At 40.1% G+C, this 17,438-nt stretch overlaps 1 protein-coding gene across 4 annotated transcripts in view; it reads right to left on the reverse strand.

The window, feature by feature from the left end:
• Positions 1-17,438, reverse strand: part of ehbp1 (EH domain binding protein 1) — a 144,899-nt gene that overhangs the window by 124,292 nt on the left and 3,169 nt on the right. For all 4 annotated transcript variants that reach the window (XM_022752930.1, XM_022752931.1, XM_022752928.1 and 1 more), the window contains exons 3-4: positions 1,965-2,022; positions 1,749-1,844 (exon numbers count right to left, since the gene is read on the reverse strand). In XM_022752930.1, the coding sequence (XP_022608651.1) occupies positions 1,749-1,844; positions 1,965-2,022 (154 nt within the window). The remainder of the gene's footprint in view (positions 1-1,748; positions 1,845-1,964; positions 2,023-17,438) is intronic.

Consider the following 17,438-nt stretch of genomic DNA (forward strand, 5'->3'; position numbering starts at 1 on the left):
TATACCACATTTTTTGGAAATACTGATGTCGTTAACATATTTCAACATTAACAAGGGTCTTCATTGATAAAATACTTGACACAGTTGTGCTTGTGCAAACAAACATTTAGCTCCTCTACAAGTTTGGAAAATGCAGATGCATTAAAAAAATTCACAAGCCAAGCCCCAAGTGTTTTACTAAGGATCGGCTAGTACTAAGTGTCCACTCTGCTTTCTGCACATCCTCTCTGTTAGGATCGATTCTGTCTGCAGAATGAGCACTGCCCGGTTAAGTTACTTCTTAATTTAACTGTTTTCTGGTGTACATCTCCCTGAAGTACAGGCCACAATATTGCTGAGCTCAGCTGTTTTTACTGCAAAGCTTCAGGCCACACAGAGCTATGAGAGTATGTTTAAATCACTGTTCGAGGTCGACACACTGCAGAAACATCTGAATAGATATTTGAGTTTAAGAAATTTAGACCTGCATTAAACAATATAACAATATTAAGCAATATTTTTGCTATTAAAGGGGTACTTCCAGCTATTCATTGTTGCTCTTCCAGAGAGTTAGGGGATTCAAGAGACAGATTTAAAAAAGAATGGCCAGAAATGTTGCAGTGGAGTCGAGATGAGATATCCTTACTTACGTAAGAAAGTTGAACGTCTAGCAAACTAAGCCCCTGCATATTTTTCTCAGCAGTTTGTGGAGCGTGAACCAGAAGTAAAAGGCAGTGAGTGACTTATATTGGTCAGGTTTCCAGATCTACACCTGCTATGAGATTCTCTGGTTGGTCTGTGGCTGTTAGTTGGCAGCTCGTCTTGCCATCTTATAGATGGCAGAGGCGATGCTGTTTGATCTGTGGCTTTATCTAACAGTAGTGGGCGAGTTGTGCAGTCAGTGGCTTTGCTTTGTGCCTCATCACAAAAACAGCTTTATTACTTCCTCTGGGACAGGAAGTGGAAGTGGGCTCAGAATAAAGCAACACTGACATGTTCACTGGTGCTAAACAAGCACAGGCCTAGAAAACTGGGCCAGTACACATGAAAGTCAGACTTTTTCCATGGGTGCATTTAACTAGCAGACATCACAGAACGTTTTTACAAAGGTCTGGAGATAAAGAAAAGTCTCAGATTTGTATTTTCATTATGCAGGAGTTTACCTGAAGCATTGTAAGGACCTTCTGTATCAAGTGCCTGATTGGAATTTTCTACGATGTTTTTATATAGTTGATAATGTATACATCTATGAATGAAATGTAAAAAGCGAACAACACGTCCACAGAGCAGAGGCAGGTGTGGAGGCATTTACAGGTGAAAGCACAGAGAGGTAACAGGACACTGAGCTCTGAGCTCGCCTGTCAGCACAAAGGCATGTTTAAGTAAGCTAGGCACAGTGACAGATACTGTCTGTACCTGTATGTCATTTACAGACATAACTGTACCACTATACATATATGGACATTCCATTCATAAAATACATTTCGAATTTTCAACCCTCACTTTACCACATAGTCTAAATGTTGTTTGTGCGTAACCTTTTTAATGCACAAATAATCCGGGCAAACATAAAGATAACAGCATTTTGTATTTCTCAAAATCAAGACTACAATCCCTATTGAGACCATTGTCTAAATCTCATTATTTGCAATTTCTTATGCACTCGGAAAAATTTCAATATACAAACTTGATATTAATTTGATATGAAGTCATATGTCGACTGGCATAAAGTCCACCCCAAACAGAGCTATGCTTGTGTCAGTGCTTACCTTAAAAAGAGTGACTGTGATCTCAATGTTTTCTGGTACAGGCCACACCACCACTCCTCTGTAAGGATTTTTGATACCAGGCTGCCAGCTGTGGGCCTGCAAGAGAATTTCATTTATTTATTTATTTATCTATTTTTTTTAAATCATATTTGTGAGATGTGTATGTTTTATTGTTTCTTTACTTTATTTCAGAATGCCCCTCATCAAGAAACAAACCTTGGAAGATTTCCGTCGACTCCTGCGTGTCCACACCACCACCAGTTTGTCTGGTTGCCTGATAGAAAAGACAAAAAACAAAGTTTAGTGAAAAGTGACTCATTCATCAATGCAGTTGTCTTTGTGTCTCTGTTTCTACCAACATATCAATATCATGTTCAGACTTTCAGACCAATTGATTAAAGCTTGCATCTTACTGCCTGAAGTTTTAAATCCCTGATAAGCATACTACTGCACACACACACACACATACATACACACACACACCGACAACACATACACACACCTGCAGAGTCATTCATGGTATGAATAAATCATGAGACACAGCTAAACCCTGGCTTTGTCTCTGTGGACTGCAGCACAGACATCAGGACACACACACATGCAGTAACATACACACACAGTTACAACAACCTAACCCAGAACAGGTCACAGTCACACTGAACTGACAAGTGTCAGGAGACACGGTGTAACCCAATAGTCAAACATGAATTAAATTAAATAGCAAATGGGGAGAGCAGAGTGCAAGTAAAAGCCATAAGTCCAAAATACAAGTGAAAAACTAAAGACAACATATATCATAAAGACTGTTTGAGTTTAGCATGAAAGAGAGGTGAAGTGCTGAGAGAAGTGACACACAAAGCAGTCTGGGTGTTGAGACAGATTAGCTGCTGTAAGACGCTCAACACGGCTCAAGGTGGACGTCTTTGTCGTATATGTGTCAAACTGAGTTGAAGTGTGTGATGTGAATACAACAGAGGCATGGGTCTGTTAAAAAGCTGCTTAAATGCCTAAACCACAATGTATTGTTTTTCATAGTACATAGCCAATAAGTGTGTTCAGTGCAACTGTGTAATACAGTGCAGCAGTCACAGTCCACTGACACTATTTTCAGCATGTGCATCATAATTAAGAAAGTAAAATAACTCTTAATCAACTGTAAATATTAAAGATGCGCCGATGGCTTAGTCCTTAAAAGAGCATTGGCTGACATTCACACCCATTTAAAAAAAACTTCTCTCCATCAAGCACACTCTTCATAATCATAAAGATAAACCTCAATGCAACTGCTTCATAGATCATAAACGTCTCACTACTTGCTCTTGATGTGAGAGGAACTCAAACAAATTGAGGACTGCTGAATGTTACACATTCTACGCTTTATAGACAGAATGAGAAATCATCCAAAACACAGCCAAAGCATTAACTTAGCTGGCAAGTTGACAAGTTTGGACCTGCTTGCTTGTCACTCCTGGTGCATACTGTGGAGGAGCGTGTGTGAGCGGTGGAGGGTGAAAGACCTGTTCCACTGTGAATGTTATGTAAAGGTAAGACGATACAAAGAAAAGCTACTGCAATCAATGTCGTAGAAATTTTTTGATTTACTCTTTAAGAGTACTTTTTATATCTTACTAGTAATGCAACAAATTGGCATCGGCCTGATACTGACATTATTAAGTGGATCGGACATCACTTCAGACCAACAACTTTTGATGCCATAGCAATCGCTTACCTCATGTTACATTGCATTAATTTTATTTATTCCTATATTTTAGGCCAAACCACAACCAAACTGTCAGGACCCACCTGACCCTGATGAAGTGCCTTCATAAAAAGAAACCATGATTTGGATTTTAGCCATAGACAAGAGGTGCAGATGCCAAAAAACAAGACTGTGTCAATAGGAGAGTCCAGGTTTCAGCCCCTGTTAGCCCATGCTACGAAGCTGACCTCTGACCTTACTAGCAAGAAAATAAAGGGAGGAAATTGCCCTGCAGGGATCAATTAAAATCATTTAATTCTATTTTGTCAGGCCTTGTTAAAGCCCACCCCATTAACACACTGATGGTCCAGGCTAATATTCATTTACTACAGATAGGTCACTATTGGAGTATAAGTTAAAGAAATTGCAATACAGAAACAGTATAGTAAAGATATGTTTTAAGTTAAGATATATTCATTTTTTAACAGTATCTTGGCCACAGTTCTTCAATGACAAAATTTAAGTGATTGTCATCATATATGTGTAGCCCACTAATTAGACAGCACCACATATGAAAAGAATGTGGTAATATTCCTCTATCAGTGTGTTGGATATATACCCATTTATAGTTGGTGTGCATTTACTATCCTCTGCATTCTAGATAAAGAATGACTGACTTTGTGACAGAGAGCGAGAGAGAGAAAACAGGAGGAAAAGACAGGATATTAGAACAGAGGGACAGACAAAGAAAGCCAAGGAAAGAAGTGAGAGGGAAAAGAGAAGAGAGGAGAGAGGGGAATGACAGGCAACAACTTCAGCCTTGAGGAGAGGACTTGCATAGAGAAGCTATTGTCCAACAACACAGGCCATATCAGAAAGCATGCACATGCACACAAAATATCACCCTCTGTTTTTTCTCTTTGTACTGTACTCGCTGTGCTATGAGAAAAATGTAAACCATTTGTCTGCAGGCTAACTGACTTCTGAACACTTTCTGGTGTCTCTTGTGATCAGCTTCGACCTCACTGCGGCATGTTCGTTCTGTGTGTAACAGGAATCAATGAGCCATCAGAGAGGAATGCCACAAAAAAAGAAAAATGTGATGAGGATGGAAAGCGAGACCCTGAAGAAGGACATGTAACGTGTACATTCATCAGCCCTCAATCACAAAAAAGTTATTTTTTAACATTAAGGCCTTCAGTTTACAGTGGATTCAGTTTATAATGGATGGAGATAATGAGTACACATATGGCCGTACATATGTGTTTCTTTGTAATGATCTGTTTTTTTGCATTGACGATGGAGCACCCTGCAACTGTTTCACATTATCCTAATGGATGTAGAACAAATAAAGTTTTTGTACTTCAGTATTTGCTTCCACTAGTAAGTGTGAGCTCAGGTGCCTCCCATTCTCTTGATTATCTTTGAGAAGTTTCTACACTTGGACAAAGTTTGTAACAACCTCAAGGAAGATTCCTGAGCATTTGGAGGAGAATGGCCTCGGTAACAGGGGTGACTAACCCCATGGTCACTCCAGCTGAGCTCCAGAAATCCCATGTAGAGATGGGAGAAATTTCTCAAGAAGGACAACCATCCCTGCAACACTCCACAGATCTGGGCTTTATGGCAGAGTGGCCAGGTGCACTCGTCTCCTCAGTGAAAGACACATGAAACCCACTTAGAGTTTGCAAATAAGGATTAAAAGACTCAAACTCTCAGACTGCAAGATATAAGATTCTCTGGTCTGATTAACCCAAGATTGAACTGTTTGGCCTATATTGGAGGAAACCAGGCACTGCTCAACACCTGCCCAATACCATCCCAACAGTGAAGCATGGGGGTGGCAGCATCTGGCTGTGGGGTGCTTTTCAGCAGCAGGGACAGGGACACTGGTCAGGGTTGAGGAAAAACTGAACAGAGCTGGTCCAGAGCACTCGAAACAACAAAATGTCTGAATACTTTTTGAATGCACTGTCAACATTTGACCACATTTGTCTCACAGAAACAGGTAACTACGCCTCTCAGAGCAGGAGCTTTGACGTCCAACAGACTTCATGTCTACCTGTCAATTAGACATTAGGAGACGAGAATGTAGATTTCTTTGTGCTTTAAGACAGTAGTTATGAGAGATGAAATATAACAGACTACAACTCTGTGATGCATGCTAAAAACAGACACTCTGCAATACAGACAAGCACACAGTGATATGTAATCTCTCTAACTAATACCACACTGCAATGCATGTAAGGTTATTTCCTTGTAGTGTATAATGCGGTTGTTGAGAGTAGACTGCTGGGATATAAGATGTGATGTAAGTAGTCAATTCAATGTCTGTGATTTATATAATCTTGCAATGCTGCATTCCTACTTTATACAGTACATCCTATACCGTGAATGTCTATCTTAATACTGTGCTTATGCAACAGTGCAACTGGGATATAATAACCCATGCATAGTTGTGTACAAAGATGCTTGTTTTGCTTCTCTCAACCCTTGACTAGCTTAAATCCAGGGTATGAAAGCTTTTACATGTTCTAAAACACTAAACAGCACATGTATTATGCATTGCATACACTAAATAGTGAATTTTATGTTTCCAAAACCAGCCATAGCTGTTTGCCTGGATTAAACCGGATCTAGCCCCTGCACATACTGCAAAATCAGCTGTACTGTTGGGGGAACTCTACTGAGGTCCCCCCAGTGAGAGCTGTTAAGAGATATTTTCTCTTTTATGCATGGAGAGATGGTTTAAGTTTGATGGTGTCAGGTAAGCCTCAGCCTTGTCTTTACAACATGGAGTCATTGTGCTCTGTATTTTTGTGTTTTCCCCAGTCATATGGAGCTGTTTAAAGGAATATATAAATAAAGTTATGGTTGATGATATCACTGGACCCACACTCTGACAAGTGATATGCAGTATAGGAGTGTATATGCACATGCATATCTGCAGTGCTAAAAGACTGCTATGTCTGATTAGCACCAAAGATAAGGTCAAAATGAAAGAAATGACACGGTAACAATTAAAATGCTTTTAAAGTACCGTTTGCACGCAGCCCCTTCAAAAGCGTAGCTGAAAGATTTATTTTTCATACCTGACCTACTTGGCAATTTCTGATTCAGCAAAGACAGCGACAGCAAGATGGTCGAGAGTGAAAGAGACAAATGAAAGGGAGAAGAGGAAGAAAGAGAACGAGAGAAACAGAGAAGAAGGACTGCTCTCACTTTGCTATGCTATCAGTCAGACTGGCTTCTGCTATCAAGACAGATGTAGCCGAGCAAACACAATCTGTGTGACTGTCACACTCCAGACTGCCTGATAAACTTAACATACAAACACACACATACTAGACATTACGTGACAGGGCGAAGTGCCATTTTAAATTTAAATCATGTCTGTATAATGCAATGTTCACAGTGTGTGATCAGCAATTTTTTATTTTTTTTAAATTGTCCTATCTACTACCTGTTATTTCATTTTCTGCATCAGCATTTCTTTGATGTTTTGCTGAATTTCCTTTTATCATTGTATGAACTAATTTTATATTTTTTTACCAGGCAAAACTCTACCAATAAAACTGCACCTCTTAATATTTGTAAGCTTCTGGTTTTATTTCTTTAAACCTTTTAAGATGGGATTTTTATCAGTCTCCAGAGTTCTTTTCTATCTCACTAACACAAATCTCCTCCATTGTTTTGTCTCTGTTTTAACACTTATCATTTAATATTTAACATTAATATTCCCTGTCATACTCTTGCCCTCGCTGAAGCTCCAAAACTCTAGCGGAAGTAAGGTTTTTTGCTGTATTTGACAAAAGGAGTGAACACAGCATAAAGAAGAAGTGGATTTTGCTGTGACAGTGGTTTAAGACATTTGTGTTTGCATTATGATACCGTTTGTCTGACATGAAAACTTGTCGCCTTTGGAATCCACAACAAACAACAGAATTTAAGACACCAGAATCTGTGTGTATACGCAGATATTAGAGAGTGACCATGATAATCAAAAGTGTGTGTGTTTGTGTGTGCGTGCGTTTCACTGAGTTTGTCTGGTCTATGCTGACTGCCCCTTGCCCTCCATTTATAGAACAGTCAGAGTGTGTGGCAACCAAGAGCTGGGTCAATGACCCAGAGTTAACATTGAAAGCACTAAAGCCAGACTCAAGTGTCTGGAGTAAAAGCTAAAGCATCTCACTAATCCTCTTGCTTGATTGTGACTGTTTACTCTATGTGTGTGTGTGTGTGTGTGTGTGTGTGTGTGTGTGTGTGTGTGTGTGTGTGTGTGTGTGTGTGTAAATGTTCGTAACTGCGGTGAGCTGTGTGACATGGCCACATTCAGTTAAATTTTGTTAAATCAAATTCAAATTTCCAGGATTAGACAAAAATATTAAGAGAGTGCATGAAGTGTTTGAGCTGGTGTGGGTAAATTACATTACTCTACTTTCATACTCACAGTGAACATTCTTTTACCATGCTTTAAATATCTGTATATTCCATAAATTAGATTTTATTTTCCTTGACACAAACATTTCAAGACTGGCACCAAGCACGACTCAAATATAGGCCTTACTACATCAGAGTTACACTCACAGTTACCTCACACGTCTGAGTGACCTTGTGACTTCAATTATATTATTCTAACTTTATGTTTCTTTTATAAGATTTTAACAGGTGATTAGCACATTTCACTAGCGCCATTACCCAGCTGGATTCAGCTGCATGATATCACTCTTTTGATAAAGACTATTGTTAACATCAATACAGTATCTGATCTGACAGGTGATCTACAACTACAAAAGCTACACAGTGGCGGGCGTGAACTGGGACTAGACAATATTCTTCCATTTGCAGACTCCATTATTCCCAGTGAGAGTGTAATGACATGAAGTGTAAAGACTCCTTTTGAAGCAGCTGTATTCTACATTCAGTAAGCAGCCTGGTTTGTTTTAAGTCAGCTGCTTGTCATTTTTGAGAAATAAAAATAGAAAAATAGTTGCATGGAGACATTCATGGCTAAGAGCTTAACTGCAGAGATAGACCTGCTGTAGGTGCACCCAATTATAGATCTCCCATGGATCTGGAGAGAGATTAGGTGGGAGCAAGTTACAAGCAATAAAGCAGGGAGGCTGGATGGATGAAAGTCAAGATCAGAGGCTCCACGCGCCCTGAGGAATGGAGGTCAGTTAAGAGTTATTTAAAATGACCCACCCTGAAAGCATATAGGGGGCAGAGGACTCTAAATGGCTAAAGACTAACAGCCAGGAGAAGAAAATTTGTTTCCTTTCTGACAGGACTGTCAGGACTGTCCTGATGGCTGAGGGGTTAAAACTATCTACAGAAAGATTTTGTGAGCAGCTGGGAAATAAAATAGTGAAAAGGTCTGTGCTGAGATGGTGAAGTTGACTAAAATCTGGAATGATATCCAATTAAACTAATGGACACTGTCTACAGTTTGTGAGAAAAATAACTGATAATGAAGTCCAAGAAGTGTAAAGATTGGGAATGATAAGCATTTTTTTATCTTATTACTTTAGTTTACTGGCTCATCTCCAATGCTGTTACATTCCTCCCTTATCACTTCCTCTAGATTTCTGAAATGGCAGGGGGAGGTCCACTCATAACTTTAACTCTACATGTGAAAAAGGCTCTGAGAAGGCAAGCTCAAAGAAATGCATTTTCTATTCAAACTTTCCGAGTCTTTCTACAGTTTAATTCTCACGGGAAAGAAACAAGTGAAGCTGGTGCAACCTTTGTCTTTTATATAGGCAGAAAACCCAGCACAGTGATGGGGTGTTGAGCTCACAATTAAGCAAGAAGCAAGACAAAGATGAAGGGGTCTACGCCTATGCTCAAGAGGGAACAGAGGAAAAGAGGGCTACAGAGAGCAATGAGATACTGGACAGAAAAATGAGTGCTAGCAGTAGTCAACATGCAGCTTACTTCCACTCAAAAAGATGGCACAGTGAAGGCCTCAGGGAGAGGTCAGGCACAGCAGGAGTCACTCGGATCATGTGTTTAAGAGCATCCTCGACATAAAGAAGGGAATGATAGGAGGCTGTCTTTCAGTAGCATAAATGAAGTAATAAAAAATCTCCCCTCGCTTAACAACTACACCCCCCTTTACCAACTTGCTAACAGCCCTAGGGAGAGACTGACACAGCAGGAACCACAACCATCATGTGCCTAAGAGCACTGACTGCAGAGAAACAAGGAGCCATGGTGAAGACGACAACATCCATTTCTTAAGGCAATGATACATAAGCAGTCAGGCGACTGTAGCATTCAGCAGTGATGTTAATTACCAATCAAAATTATTTTGCCTGACAAACAAACTGAATGGATGAAATAAAATAATCATAACAGAAGAGGAGCTTTGAATGCTGGTCATGCTTGCTGGTAAATCATAGTGCTTTCTGCATTACGTCTTTTAGTTTCTTTTCCTGTTGTTGTTTCTTTCATCTTATCATTGAGCCTGCAGCTAATCTGAAGTTTGCTGCTTGTGGCCGAGAGCATCTACAGTAGGAAGTGTGATGTGATGTTTGCCAAAAGAAATTACAGTCACTGGGGTGAAGAATCTAAAGGTAAAGATTGGTCTGCAAAGGGATTGTGCTCCTCTTTTACCAGGGGACGTGGTGATAAATTACCACAAGGTGATCAACCAGGAGCTCCTAAAGTCTGGTACAAGTACTGGTACAATAAGGACAGGGAACTTACTGGTGTCCACAGACCACAATTTTGCTTCACAGACAAGGAGTTTCAAGCAGATAAGGAGACTTTTTTTATTACACATTCTTATCCAACAGCTGCAGCAAGTTGTGCATCCTAAATTTCACCTGCACCATCTACATCTTTTAAGAACAGGGTTTCCAAAATGTAACACCATTACACTTATCGCTTACGGCTTGTGGTGTTTTGCTTTGCTTTCCCAACACACATACAGTGTGCATTTATAAGCCTGCAGATGCTGCAGCACCACTCTGCAGGCTGATAAATGATGAGCAGTCTCCAGGGCCATGTATGTTTCTCTGCCTGACAGCGGTGAAACACACACACCAGCAGAGTTTTCATCAGATTTAACACCCCATTGACTGCTTCACAATCCTGCAATGTTTCATTTCTCTTGGTGTGTGTGTGTGTGTGGGAGGGGCAATGTAAATGCCTGTTTGCGTCCATAATTGCAGCACAGAACATCTACACTTGGGTGGATTCCACTGCAGAGCAGTTAACATGACATTATCAGAAAGAGGAAGGAGAGAAAGAAGTGAAAGGAGGTAGCGAGAGAAGAGATCGAGTAATCTGGAAATTGAGAAACAAAGGGAAAGAAGGAGAAGGAGAAGAGATAAGATGGGTACAGAGAAAGACAAAGAAGAAAATGGAAAGAGGGGCTTTAATGATAGTGTGAGAGCTGCCCCAGATGACAGCAGTGGGCTTGGTGCAAGAAAACAATTACAGAATCAGAGGAGAAGAGGGTGAAGAGCTGCACACTGCACTGAGAGGATAAAACAATCAGCAAAGTTACATCAACAGCAAATGCTATAATTAAGGAAGTGATAAGCAAAATTATAACAAGTATCAACTATGAACACATGTGTTTGTGTTTGCCCTGCTTTTGGCATCAGTTCAGCTAAAATTTCCCAAAACTTTCAAAGACACATGAATCAGCATACGTAGGCAAATCAGTGACTGAAGCTCTAAAAGACAGACTGCACCGAAACACTCGACGATTTAAGCAATGAAACGATTAAACCCAGAGAAACAGTGTTATTTTCTCCGAAACCTCAAAAGCATTACAACGAAAACCCTCAATTCTGTGGTTTCATCCAGAATTTCTGCACAACAGATATGACTGCTTCGTACTATCACCTGGCAGTGAAACCACCATCCCGGTGCCAAATTTGTACTGGGGAATGTGTCACGGCCTTCAAATTTGAATAGAATGGAGAGCCACGTCAGAGAAGTTGGCAAGAAGATGTTTCTCTGGCAGAGACATGATGGACGCTTGCCCTAATGCACACATGCTCAGCAGAAGACAACATGTCACAGCCTGACACACACTGGTCACATTCTCTTAAATAGTGAGGCATCAGTCAACTCACAGCCCGATGCGTGGACTATGGTTTCTAGGATTCACATTCCAGTGCAAGTGCAAAAATCTCATTGATTCTCTGTCACAAAGTGAATGAAAGCTTGGTTATTGGGTGTATAAATGAATAAACAACGTGGGCCGATAAGGAACGACACATCTATCAAGTGCTGCAGTGGTGCTACGACAATCCACAGGTTAAATGCTGAAAAAAATAAATCAATTTCTACACTGCAGGCATGAACAGCAGGACAACTCTACACTTGGAAGGAGAAATATAAATCCACGTTTGTCTGATGAGAGTGAGTGTGTGTATGTTCAGAGTTTTTTAAATCCCTGTGAAATGACTGATGTGTGTGTGTGTGTGTGTGTGTGTGTGTGTGTGTGTGTGTGTCTTCAGGGTTTCAGCACAGCCCTTGATTGATATGAAAACCTCTCCCTTCACTAACTCTTGAACCTTCCCTGTCTTTCCATGTGGCAGTGAGGGAAGCAGTCTTGGTTTGTCACGCTTGCATGTCGCCAGATAGAATTACCATGTAATCAATAGCGTCTCTGTGTCGTTTCCAGTGTATAACTCCCATATCTTAACACGTCTGTCAGCAGCAATGACACTCTTGACTTTTGATTTTGTTTTTCAAAACTATATTTCACCAGTCAAGTTGACTAAAACCACACTGTTGTTGAAAGACACTATCCTCAGGGGAAAGCTAACAAAGGGAGCAAGTTTTACATTCATGTATAAGGTCATGTTGAGGGACAGAAAAGTTTGCCTCGCTGACTGCACTCCTCCAGGTTTTACTTTGTATCTGAGGGTTTAAACCAGCAACTCTCTGGTCACAAGTTTATATTCATAGATATAGATGATGATACAGACTAGTCTAAAAGATAGGAGAAATGGCAAACTAATGCACAATAATTAGCTAGCATAGTCACGTATGAGTGCATCAAAATGATTACAAAAAAGAGAAAGCTGCAGAGAACAGAAATTGGCTCACACAGGATACTTTCAGATGACAACTTGTTGCACAGATGGTATGAGCTATAAAACAGTCTGCATGGTATGACACCAGCACTCACCAGTTACAAGTAAGCTTTGCTGCCTGACTAATGAACTTTACTCCTCGCTTAATCAACAGGTTTTGAGTTTAGCCGCTTTTATTTGCCACAAGAAGATTATACGATGCACCCATTCCTATTAATTATCTCAGCAAGGAACATGGGGTTTCTGCAGGTGCAAGCTGCTGTGTATGGTGCATTCAAGAGCAAGAGAAAAACCTCAGAGGTGGATGCTTGATAGCACGCACTGACAAGCTATGTTATAAGAGAAAGGTAACCTGCAATACGAACAAGAACAACAACAAAGACGTGTGAATCTGTGCTGCTCATATACAAGCAAGCACGCTGCATGACATCAAATCAAGTAACAATTGGGTTAAACGTGCTAAGAGACAGATACGGACACCATTATAAAAGATGCAAGAGAGAATGAGGGGAACAATGAATTGTCCACTCAACAGATTTGAACAAACATCCTCTTTCATACAGTGCCTAAAGGTGACATCAGCTTGCTGAAATTTTTGACCACTCTTCCACACAAAATTCCTTCAGTTGCAAGAAGTTTGAGGGTTTTCTTGCATGTACAGTTTCAAATCCCCCGACAACATTTCAACGGCAATGATTAGGCCATTCCACAACCCTCCATTTCTTCTTTTTGAGCCAATGCTTGGTGGATTTGCTAGTGTGCTTTCGATCATTATCCTGTTGAAAGGTCCACTTCCATTTCAACTTAAACTTTCGGACATTATTTTTAAGTACTCTTTGATATGATACAGAATTCATAGTTGAATTAATGACAGCAAACTGCCCAGCCCCTGAGGCAACAAAGCAACCTCAAATCATAACATTTCCAACACCATGCTTCACAGTTGGTTTGAGGTTCTTCATCTGAAAAGTTGTCTTCGGTGTGCGCCAAACATGTCTACTGTTACTGTGGCCAAACAGCTCTATCTTTGATTTGTGTGTCCAGAGCACATTAATCCAAAAGGCCTGCTCTTTGCCTATATGTTCATTGGCAAACTGTAGTCTTACTCTAATGTTCTTTTTGGACGGCAAAGGCTTTTTCCTGGCACGCCTCCCATGCAGGTCAAATTTGTGCACTTTCTTTCTGATTGTAGAGACATGCACTCTGACACCAGCAGCTGCAAGAGTTACCTGCAGATCTTTTTGGGGTTTTGGAGACATCAAATGGTCTGCTCTTGGCGGCAAATTGTGGACAAATTGGCAATCGTTTGAAATTTTCACCACGTGTAAATGATTTTCCTTACAGTGGAATGATTTATTTCAAATAATTTGGAGATCTTTTTAATTCCCTTGCCAGACTCTGAGGCAACCACAACCTGTTTTCTGAAGGCCTTTGAGGGATCTTTTGATCTTGGCATGATGAGGTTTAGAGGTTTACATGAAACACCTGCAAGCACAAAGGAGGTTTTAATCATTGGTACCTTTTCTGGAACACCTGATTCTAATTTTATGGATTTGCAGGTGTGATAAATTTGGGATGTACTACATTTTCCATGCTACTGGTCTGTTTTGTTTGTTATCTAAATTATGACAATTACTACAAAAGGTCAATTCTATGTGTCGTTTGATTGAGTCAATCACATTTATTAATAGGCACTGTTAAAAAGAAGATCAATGTTTGTTTGTTCAATATGTTGAAAAAGTCAACAATTTCCATGATTCCAATATTATGACTTAATACTTCGTCATAACTTGCCCTTTTTATCATTTGTTGTAGTCTGAACTTTCTGCTCATCTTCTCACTGATTGTTCATTAAATGTTTGGTTAGGTAATGATAGCTCCCCTAATGACAATTATGGAGTCAGTCAACCAGTCAGGTGCATAGCCAGCCAGGTGGCATAAGTGGATCAGTCGTCAAGTGAAGAGGTCAACAAGCTATTATAACAATAAATTAGTCAGAGGGTGATGTTATCATGACCTTAACAGAATTACAGATTAGCAACTATTAAAAAGACATGTGAGGCAAGAATAAGCATTGAAATGAAAGTGTCTGAACTGGAAAGTCACCAGACTACATATGTAGTTAATACTACATACTCGGTGCAATCAATTATCAATCAATTAATTACCTGCTACAGCTCAAAGGCAACAGAAAATAGAGTTAACTTTTCATCAAAGATGTTACAATTAAGTTTCAAAGGGGCTGTGCTGCAACACTGTGAATGGTGCTTCATTTCACTGGCAAACACAAACACTGAACTCATTAATGTTTTAATGGTTGCTCTGAACTGATTCTGGAGTCTGACATGGGTGTGTGAGTGGAATGCTAAGTCCCTCCTCTCCACAGAGAAATTGACTAGCACAACTAGGCCGCAGATAAAGACCAAAAAATTACTTTACAAACACAGAATGTGACAGGAAACTCCCCCAGTCCTCAGCTCCTCGTCTCAGGAATGAAAATAATAATGTTGAGCAAATTGCTCAAAGAAAAAAGATTGTTAGCTGGTAAAAAAAAAAAAAATGCAGAGAGGAAAAAAATAAGGCAAGACCTCTCTAAAGTCGTGAAATCTGTAATTTGCTAGTAGTCAGATAACTGAGAGACCGCCTATACCACCAACTCAACATGCTCATTTAGCTGAATAGCCACTGATGAAGGACAACAAGTGCAAATGCTACCAGTCATATCACAAAAAAATAAGAGCAACAGTCAGCAACTGGCAATTTACGACAGATCAACAGTGCCCAAAGGCCGACTGTCTATTTGGTGTATCAGAGCCCATAAACTTCCATCATCTTTCATCAGCAGGTGACATTCACAAATGGGACTACATACTGACTACTATCAAAATGGTACATGTGCAGCATATTGTGCTTTGGAGGGTCACACAAACAGTCACATCCATCATTATGCATCATGTAATCTGGCAGGTCCATGTTCTGTTTTGTAACAGTGCTCAGTACTGGCAACTCATCTTAACTAAGATGTAAAAATGTAATTGAAACAGGTCCGGTCTACAGTGACATTCCCTCCAGAGAAAGACAGAAAGAGGCCACATTACCTGAGGCCATCAATGAAGATTCAAGCACCAAAACATTTATTCAGACCGGATAAAAGTGCTCATGCAAACTCACAGTAGATTCCACATAAGAGGAGTCAAGCAACTAATCACACCTAAGGCATGGGAATCAGACAGGAAGAACCACACGCACAGCAGAGCAGACCTGTGAACTTCTTACCTACTGTTTGAAGTGTTCTCTTGAATTACCTAGACTTTGGAGATTATTACACTGAGCCTTTGAGTGTCGGCCAAGTGTGTAAAATGTTTTTACATTTCACACAATGTACATTCAAAGCATCCACACCTTTATGTGCACGTATGGGCACACATGCATAAGGACACTGGCACGAAACCAGTGTGGAGTTTTTCCTTCCTGTTATTGATTCCAGAAATGAAAGGGATGTGGGTTTTCAAAAATCACTTCTGATGGCTTCAGGATTTGAGATCCATTTGAGCTCTGGGGACTGTTTCCAGTCGGCAGGGATGGAAAGTTTCCACTGCAACAATAACATACCGTACTGATGAAGTCCAAGGAAGGCAGAAACTGTGCGCCAACGCTTTCTCACACACTTTAAGCGAGACACACAAACATGCACTCGAAGACAAGTGTAGACCCTGAAGCAACACTCTCTGCCGCATACTGGATGTAAAGGCAGACACATCTCACATGAGAAGGTACATAAATACTATTATAATGACAAAATGAAATGGGGATGATGTAACCCTGATATGATGACAGAGTGTAAAGTAGTCTACAGCCAAGAAGTATTTGATCAAAATCTGAGTTCTTTGTAAATCATCTCCTTAGGTTGATATATTTATATTTCATGTCTTTATAAATCAGCTATCCCAACTACTATAGATAAGAACTAAACTATGCAACAACAAATGTCTATGTATACATATTTCTTCCATTGAAGATCATAAAAGAGTCCTGCTCAGATTGCAAAACAAAGCATATTACTGACTGTGTGCTGAGCCCACCCACCCTTTGCTCTGGGAAGAGATGTACATTTTTCTCATTCCATTCTCCAACACGTTAACATCTGTCCCAGGTCGAAGCTCTGTGGGGCTGTATTATTCACGCCTACAGCAAGCTGCTTGAGAATCCATGACTGCAGGCTATATCTTTGCTTCACAAGTCTCCGCTTTTCACCCGCTGCAGGACACATACCTGCAGGATGAAGTGTAGCATATATCCCACTATCTCTCCACTCTATCTTCACCTCTGAAAACACACCTGACAGCTCTTCCACCTCTTTACGCTGAATACCATTCATTATTCCATCACTAAAGAAATGGCTTTTGGTTGTGCTTTTACATAGAGGGCGAAGTCACAGGAAAGTCTGCTATAATAAAGCAAAATGAATAAACAAAACATAACAGGCATGATGTAGATTATGTCAGTGTTAGGACATTTACTGTCATTTCTAACACAGCACTCGCTTCCTGATGAAGAGGAAGGAATGGGATGACATCTCTTCTCTACAACTTTGAACTTTCATAATTCAGGGTCATTGTATTCATGTCAATAAAATAGATATTTTCAATTCTTGTTACTTTGGACTGGCAATCATTTGATATTTGCAAATAGTATTGATACACTCAATTTGTGGCAAGTAGGAGACACAGAGAAAAGAACAACTTTTCCCAGTCAGCAACTCTTATTTCCACCAGCTGTAAAGGGAGTACAATAAAGCTCCTGTAATATTATAACTCTCTACACGTTATTAGTTTGCTGATACAGTAGGGCAAGATCCTAATTTAAAAGAACAATGGGTCCAGAATTCTCTCATAGTTTGTCCACTTCCTGTGAGGTCAGAAGTCAAAA

Source organism: Seriola dumerili, unplaced genomic scaffold, assembly GCF_002260705.1.
Source record: "Seriola dumerili isolate Sdu_G_001 unplaced genomic scaffold, Sdu_1.0 BDQW01000187.1, whole genome shotgun sequence".
Lineage (NCBI taxonomy): Eukaryota > Metazoa > Chordata > Actinopteri > Carangiformes > Carangidae > Seriola > Seriola dumerili.